At 47.2% G+C, this 8,823-nt stretch overlaps 1 protein-coding gene across 1 annotated transcript; it reads right to left on the reverse strand.

The window, feature by feature from the left end:
- Positions 1 to 5,411: 5,411 nt before the first annotated feature.
- Positions 5,412 to 7,594, reverse strand: LOC125942708 (neuropeptide-like protein 31). The gene is made up of 2 exons (XM_049660985.1): positions 7,384 to 7,594; positions 5,412 to 5,839 (listed from the first exon to the last, which is right to left on the reverse strand). Exons 1-2 carry the CDS (start codon positions 7,432 to 7,434, stop codon positions 5,594 to 5,596), a joined length of 297 nt encoding a protein of 98 aa, XP_049516942.1. The 5' UTR covers positions 7,435 to 7,594; the 3' UTR covers positions 5,412 to 5,593.
- Positions 7,595 to 8,823: the final 1,229 nt, after the last annotated feature.

Genomic DNA, 8,823 nt, shown 5'->3' on the forward strand with positions numbered 1-8,823 from the left:
TTCTGTTGTCTCATATTTTACTTTGCCTGCCCTGGTCCAGTTGATCGATCACATTAGGCGCGCTTCCTGAAAATGTTTGGAGAAAATTATCAGCTGCTAGCTCACAGTCACGTTGATATTTAGTGTTTTCGCGTGTGTGGAAGATTGCAAGCGCGTGCTTTCATTTCTGGAACGGCTTGGACACAAGGGCTCCACTGCACACATGTTGGCCCAAGTATACAAGAGCATTAACCCCATAAAGTTCCAGAATTGAAAATCTTTTAAAGCACGCCTTTGGAAATGTCAGTGCACCTTTCGCGTCAAAAGTTTATGAGAACTTTATGGGCATAAAGTTTCGTAATTGAAATCCACGTGCTCCGTGTAGATGCCGCGGCCGCTGCGAGATGCCGCAACGCGCCCGCTCGCTATCGAAAAGCCCTTGAAAGTTTGTGCACGGATGGGGCTCCCTGCGTTACGTGACTCCAGGTGCAAGGGCGTTGCCACGAAATCTAGCCCGAGTTCTCAATGTTCGTGCCGCAATGACTTTTCGAACGTGAAAAAGACATTGTAGACAGAATCCAGAATGATTCCTGGCGTCGGTGGTAGTTTTGGTCGGCGGTGCATGCCGGCACGAAAAAATTTCGGGAGAGGCTGAAGCCCCATCAGCCCCCCCCCTCCCTCCCCCCTCGATCCCCCTGGCTACGTCCCTGCAGCACGGGAGTCCGTAAGGATGACAACCTCCAATGCCCTTTAACTCCTCTTGCACGCACTTCAGAGCAGCACCAATCGCTGCCAAATCCACAGTTGTTGATGAGGCTGGATGCGGTACACACCCGTCGGATGTCAGTTGAAGGACAGAAGAAAGCTGCAGAGGCGTCTTGGCCATCGCTGTGTATAGATGCGTCCGTAAATAACTTAACATAATCTCCAAATACTTTTAATAAGTGTGACTGGGCCAATTAGAATAGCGTCGGGACGGGCAGTGCAGACTTTTTGTGTATCTCTGGAATTCCAAGATAAACGGAGAATAGATATTTGCTGAAACCTTCCAGAGGTGTAACAGAAGTAGCGCCTTCAGAACTGCTAGCAATGATTTTAAACGACGCCATTTTACCCATGCGAGAGAATGGGCGCTAAATCCGCCGATTAAGAAGTGCTTGGCCATCCGATGTGCGGTGCAGACGCTCGATGTGACATAGAGCTCTGCGGTCCGCTTGCAAAATGCTAAGCTAGAAGTGAAACGTAAACACCCAAAAGTCCCTAGAAGCACCTAGACGTTCGATATGCTAACGCCCATCCTTGGGGCAGGGATGTCGGGAGCGTAGAATAAGATCTCAAAGGCGAGCTGGTTAGGTCGTTCATTCCCCGACGTGACCAGACGATCTCTAAAAACCTAAGTAACCACGCACACGAAGGGAGACATGGATGACGAAAGCGCTTCTCTAAAGTGGCTTGAAAATCACGTTAAGTATAAAGCCACGAGGAAAGGAAAACATCGCATTAAGAAAAGAAGCAACAAGAAATAATAAACCATGCAAAAAAAAAAAGAAGTTACGAAAACACTAAAACGCCTTACCTAGGAGCCTGAGAAGTGCGTTCCAACTAATGTTCCAGTCTTGTACTCTTTGTGTGTGTTTCATTTGCGCTGCTGTGGCTGCTTCCTGTTTGAGCTAGCCCGCATGTAATCCCTAATAAACTACCGTGGTTATCGGGTTACCTGCGTGTAAGGCCGCAGTCTCTTTCTTTTAACTACGTAAAATCACGCTTGATTCAGGCAGCTTCGGGGTTTGTTGTGCGACCACAAGGGTTTGTTGTAGGACCGCTTTTGTTTACTATTTATAATAATGGTGGTGTAAAGGTAACGAAGGTTACTGAGGTAACACTGTGACCACACGCCAATGATTATCTTTTACTCGAACGTTGCTATGGGTCGTTACAGTGTCAACAACGTTTTATTTTTTTGCTTCTATGTGCTGCAAATGGATAGAAACTTGGCAGATGATTGCTTCTGAAAAACACTGGTAACGAGCTTTACTAAAAGAAAGAAAAAAAAAGCCTATTTAACTTCAGTTCTGTTTTCGAAGTAAGCCGTTTGTACCTTGCCACAGAAATTAAATACCTTTGTGGAACTTTTACTTACAGTCTCGAGCGCTCAGTAAACAAATGACAAAAGATTGGAAAAGATTGGAAATGCCCGCCGTGGTTGCTCAGTTGCTGTGGTGTTGGGCTGCTGAGCACGAGGTCGTGGGTTTGAATCCCGGCCAGGGCGGCCGCATATCGATGGGGGCGAAATGCGAAAACACTCGCGTACTTAGATTTAGGTGCACCTTAAAGAACCCCAGCTGGTCCAAATTTCCGGAGTCCCCCACTACGGCGTGCCTCATAATCAGATCGTGACTTTGGCATGTAAAACCCCATAATTTAATTTTAACAGATTGGAAATGAGCGGTGTACAAGACATTAAAGCAGCCAATTCTAGAGTAGGCGTGAGTGATTAGGTTCCTTTCCCATTCTTCAGATGTCAAGAAAAAAATGTCGAATTCATCTAGAAGACGGCGATCACATTTATATTCAGTCAATATGATCGTAATTTCTCTCTATCATCGCACGTAAATAATATATCGCTATTATATCTGGCTTAGCGGCACTTAAAGATCCCCTAGTCATGCTGCACTATAGGATTGTTCCCTGCTCCTCTGCCATACAAGTACCAATTTCATTGACAGATCCGTCATTGCTCACAAATCACCCTCACCTACTAAAACTAGCTCAGTTTATGCTGCGTATCAATTTTTTAGAGCATCCTTGCCCCCCCCCCCCCCCCCCCCCTTCAAGAAAGTGATGAAGGGTTGAACAAGCTGGACCATTCGCTTAGTCGGCATCTGCCATCCAATGAGTTTGCGCAAGAAGTCTATAAGCCTGCTCTAGTGTCCTGTAATAGCGTTTAGCTTTCCTGATATGTTCCTGTATCGTATTCTTCCTTCTACAATATAACTGCGCGATTTGTGATGTCAACTGTTGTTATTCTTGCACTCAATCCGGCTATGTCTCCTGCCGGAGACAGCGGTATGTGGAAATAAATAAAACAAATAAAAGAATTCCTACTCAACACTATGATCAATTCAATCGAGCGAAGCCATGGAAGCGCCAACAGAGATTTTAGTTTTCTAAGTAGGAGAAAAATATATAAAAAACACATTTATTCAGGTTTCAGTATGAGAAAATGCAGTTTACTAAAGGAAATGTGTAAACATTTTGGTGTCAGTTATACATAACGGATGAATAAGCGTAGCAGCCTCGCAGCTTTCGGTCTTCCCCGGCGACTGGATGGTGAGGCGTCTAGTGCTTCAGATTGTGGACATATGCAATAACGCTTCGAGCAAATATGCTAGATGGAGCAGCTTGGAGCATACATCTGCCCCATTTTCTTGTATACTTGCCACAGAGGTATTTCTCATCAGTGGAATGTCGCGAGAAGTGTGAACATTCTTAAATGGGGCCTCAAGCTAGACGCACACGCACCGAAAGGGTGGTTTCTCTGCTACGCTCCGTAGAAAGGCCCTGAAGCCCATCTTCTGCAATCGTATCACTTCTCTCTTTCAAAGTATGTAATAGAGTGTTTTAGCTGAGGGCTTCCAGTCAGCTCCACTCAGACCAGTGTATCCTAACAATCTGCGCACAGGCGCTCAGCGGCAATGCTAGTGTGCGTGGGCCAACGCCCATGCAGGTAGCGGAAGGGATAAGGTTGCCGTATAGCTCGCTCCACTGCAGAGCCGACTGTATAAAGCGTGAAGGTGCATACAACTGGGCTCCATGGTCGTTTTTTAGCCAAGCTGACTGCTCGTCGCTCGCGCCTCTAGTGGATGCATTTATCATCAGCGCTGTTCTCCGCAGTGTCTCGGCACGGTGAAATGTGAGCGGAGCGGACCGTAAGCGACGCACAGCTACAACTTTCTAGTGCCGTATATATTTTTCCCGTAAAGAGCAGCCTGGTTCGAGGCGTGGTTTACATATCGTTAGTCAGATCATCATCATTATCATCATCCTCATCATTAGTTTATATGTATGTCCACTGCAGGACGAAGGCCTCTCCCAGCGACCTCCAATTACCCCTGTCTTGCGCTAGCTGATTCCAACTTGGGCCTGATGAAATTTCCTAATTACATCACCCCACCTAGTTTTCTGCCGTCCTCGACTGCGCTTCCCTTCTCTTGGTGTCCATTCTGCAACTCTAATGGTCCACCGGTTATCTACCCTACGCATTACATGTCAGATCATATACAAGTGCTGTGTCGTCTAGAATATACACTGCCCTGCTGGTATGCGTTAAAAAATACTGTGCGCTGCGCTTGGTTCGCCTTTGTGAGTTCTTTGAGTGTTTCATGAGATATAGTTACGTTTAGAATTTTTATACTTGTGCCGTTTACAGTGAGGCACACCTTATTTCATGGCACGTGTTAACGCAGAGCGTCAAAGAATTGAATTTGTATAAATAACCGCGTCCTTCATTCAAAATTTCAAATATTGCTATTGTCTGTTCGTGACATATAAATGGTAAAAGGCGCTTTCACTTCAGGCTTGCAGCCTCCAGATTTAGTCTAGAAACTTTGTCCCCAGGATGTCGGAGGCTATGCCACGCCGTGCTGAAGCAAACAATGGACTGACAGTATAGGCCAACTATGCAGTCTATGGTGTGTACGGTCTTTTGTCGCTCTAGCAGGATGACCACGAGACTTCAAGCAGATCAAAGAGCAGTGGCTACCATGGCAATATTTTGATGGGGAAGAACTCCGGAACATACTTTCAAGACTTTCAGTCCATGATTTTGCCGTCAAAACCAGATTGTCGAAAGTTAACATCCAGTCACAAAACTAAGTTGCAACAGCTTAACAATAGCGCCACTCATTTGCTTGGAATACATAAGGTTAACAAGTTAAACCAGCGATTTCCTGCAAATTTGTTTAATGAACAAACGTATAAGTTCCTTCATCGTATTTCAGGTACAGACTGGACTTGTAGTTCTTCAAAACTCTTGTCATTTTTTTCAACTTTTTCTTGTGTTTATAAGCTTTACCAGTGTTCAAATTTCTGCATAGATTTTTTTTTGGAGTGTAAAGAAACAATGGCCATGTTGGTCCGAGATAATTATATTTTTTTTCAGATGAAAATAATAAAATGCACGCATCATCGTAACTCGTGGATGTCTAGTCGGCCCTCCTGCTTTATTCGCAAAGCTCAAATAATCTGGAAGAGGAGGTCAGCTGTTGTCTTCGCCGTCTATAGCCTTCTAGCATCAGCAGTTTGGCGAGGAAGACTCAGCGCTGAGGACTCAATAACATTTATACTCGTAGTGACATGGGTTCTGTTGGAAGGTATAAGTTAGTCTGCGGCAGTTTTCGCTCAGGTTGAATCAGGTACAACGAAACAACAACTTTGGAGGTGGAACCGGACCTTTATTTTTGGCTGATGGTCATGAGCATGAGGCGCTCGTTTGCGCAGGAACGGGATGACTGCTGACACACTACTCCGGACGTCTTCACGTAGAGCGTGTGTCGCTGGCGGCAGCATTGAGAGCTTGAGACGACTCTCCGCTGGTGCATTCTGGTGGAGACGCTTATCCGTGGAAGCCCTTGCCGAATCCGTAGCCACCGTATCCACCATAGCCGCCGTATCCCCTGTATCCGCCTCCATAGCCGCCGAATCCCCTGTATCCGCCTCCATAGCCTCCGTAGCCGAAGCCCCTGACTAGGGCGATTCCACCATAGCCACCGCCGAAGCGCCCGAAGCCTCCGTAGCCTCCGTAGCCAAAGCCACCGGCTGTAGCCAGAGCGAAGACGACGGCCAGGCAGACGAGGAAGAACTGCGAAGTTAACAGAGGCCGATGAACTAGACACACCTGAGAGAGGGCTTTTACGAGCCCTGCTTTAAGTACAGCGTTAAAACGTAGCGATTGCATGCAAGTTAAGTCATTCCGACTACATTTTGGTGGAGACATCATGTTTGAACCATCTTCAAGGGAGGCAAAATGCAGAGAAACACAGTTTCTGCTTCTCGAAGAGGCCGAAATTAAATTGGCCTGCAGCCGGTCCACTCAGCGTAGTCTTCATGTTGCTTGCTAAGATAGTTCCACCTGGTTGGGGATCATGACTGATCATGACTGCTTATGTGTCATAATTATTTTCTGTTTGTCACTTCTCAGAATTATCATTGCAGCCCTTGTTCTGTACATTTTATTGGAACTAAATTAATTCTGTTTAACATTGGTGATGAGGGCATCATCAATTTTTCCTTAGACATTTCTTAGTTGCCTCAGCAATTACCCAGCGTCAATAGAAAACGATGTCCTCCAAGGAAGCATGAATTGCCTCGCGGACAAGTCGCTCGCATGGTCGTATCTAACTACAGTTGTCAACTCGTTGCTATTACTTCAGCACATGTCTTCTGAGCAACATTAGCGATAAGCCGAAGTTAGAGTTTAATAATAAAAACTGGCACATCGCAATGCTAATTTTGCACAACACAATATGTTTAACAATCTTTCAATAAAACGGAAAGCGCAGCAGAAGAAGTACACACACACACACACACACACACACACACACACACACACACACACACACACACACACACACACACACACACACACACACACACACACACACACACACACACACACACACACACACACACACACACACACACACACACACACACACACACACACACACACCACACACCACCACACACACACACACACACACACACACACGCACGCACGCACGCACGCACACACACACACACACACACACACGCACACACACACGCACACACACACACACACACACACACACACACACACACGCACACACGCACCCGCACACGCACACGCACGCACACACACACACACACACACACAACAAATATGTTGTCGGGCTTGAGCGAAAGAAACTTGATCTCGCGAGAAACTTTTGCTAGAAGTGGCAATGTCGACACCACCGCGGTGAACTGTCCCATCTTGACGCCCCTTCAAGAGCTATATCTAGTGACTTCTCAATAAAGAACATAGAAAACACAGGAGAACACAAACTAAAAGCATCAGGACAAAACACCAATTACACATCATGCACAGTTTACGTGAATGGCTGCGAAAGCCAGTCAGAAGCCAGCGTCGTCATTTATAGCGCAGGTAGAGTCCGCTAAGACGTAACGGCTTATCTGAGCAAGGAATAACACCGACTGTACCTCGAATACAAAAGCGAAGTGATGCATGCATCTTCGAGCGAGGCACAACGCACAGAAACACAGGAGCGGCACGGACTCCGTGCCGGTCCGGTTTCTACGGTTCATCCGCGTTAGCTTCTCCCGGAGTACGAAACTGAATTGGCGGTAAACCGGTCCACTCACCGTAGCCTTCATGTTGCTTGCTTTGATAGCTGGGACAAGAGCAAATGTCATGACATGAACGGGGGGTCTCCCCGGGTCGCTTTTATAGGGAAACCGCGGCTCGTAGAGGACCGCCTTCCAAGCTGGGAGAGGCGAGGCGTGGTCTGCGGGGAAGAGGACAGCGGGTTCTGACGGTCGCGCTTCCCTCGCCGCCACTGCTGAGACACGCTGGCCGCTCTGGAGCCTGCAGAAGTGGAGCGCGAAGAAAAAAAAAAAAAAATTCAAGGCCCCGCGAAGCCGCAGTTCGGCAGCGCTTGATGGCAGCCCAAGGTCCCCCGCGAGGAAGATATGGAACCGTACGCACACGTTTACCAATCGTTCTCCATCGCCGAGGTGCCCCTGTTCAGCAGCGGAGGACTTTCTCGGGCTTTCGCGCTCCGCGCACGCGTGTCGCCGAGCTTTCGTTTTTTGCTTGGCCGCTGTGACCATTGGAGATAACGGGCCGAGTCCGAGAAAGTGACAAGTGCCGAGAGAAGTGAGAAAAATGTGCCCGCAAAGCAAACTCGAGTGCGAACGACCACAGAATGCGAACTATACTAACCGACCGGGAGATCGGCACCGGTGGCTGAGATAGAGATATTCCCTACTGGTATCGCAGGTGGCAATGTGACACACAACGCGAAAGAAAAGAGGGTTGCCTGGTATATAGTGTATAGACAGTGACGCAAACTCGTAATGCGGTGCCCGAGAGTTGTCGCCGTTTTAGCGTATAAGCGTATAAAGGGAGAAAAACACATTCATGCATGCAGCTACTTGCATATTTTCCCGATAGGCGACGAAACAAAATCGTAAAAAGAAGAAAAATTAATGTATGATCTGTCAATAATCTAAGATAGGCCAAAGTTGTAACGTGTCAGTTGAAGTATGCGACGAGAAAGAATTCTGCTCACCAATGCATTCTTGTGAGGTAAGGGAGAAAAATGAGAAAATGAGAAAGGCAGGCAAAGGGAGTATAGAAAATTGTAGCGACGTTTTCTTTTTTTTATTATTTCGAGTGCTCAACAGCGTTTGATACTTTGGCGTTTTACACAACGGGCGTTATCTATGCGTGGCTGCGCGGAAGATACAAAAGGCAATTTGAGCTGGGCGCGGCGCACGCAGTAGCCCTTCCCTGTCGTCGTGCGACGATATCAGCATCGTTAGAGCCATCGGCGGTTTCTTGGCGCGCTGACCCAGATAGGGTCCCCCACGCTTAGTGACACCCTCCGCGTTCGATGAGATGCCAAGGGTGTCCGCTGGCATCCGCCGGGGGCACGGGATCATTGATTACAATACAACAGCGGTGGCTAGTTGGAAAGCCGTAACAGCATTTGCAAACGATAGTAGATACATGTGCACCTTGGACATGTCACCATGACAAATAAGGCTCGCATCGAACTCTATGAATTTATACCTCGTCTC

Source organism: Dermacentor silvarum, chromosome 1 (assembly GCF_013339745.2).
Source record: "Dermacentor silvarum isolate Dsil-2018 chromosome 1, BIME_Dsil_1.4, whole genome shotgun sequence".
Lineage (NCBI taxonomy): Eukaryota > Metazoa > Arthropoda > Arachnida > Ixodida > Ixodidae > Dermacentor > Dermacentor silvarum.

Coding starts and splice junctions, on each gene's coding strand:
- LOC125942708 (XM_049660985.1), bottom strand. CDS start 7,434: ATGACATTTGCTCTTGTCCCAGCTATCAAAGCAAGCAACATGAAGGCT. Junction 5,840..7,383: donor CAAGCAACATGAAGGCTACG/GTGAGTGGACCG, acceptor TTAACTTCGCAG/TTCTTCCTCGTCTGCCTGGC.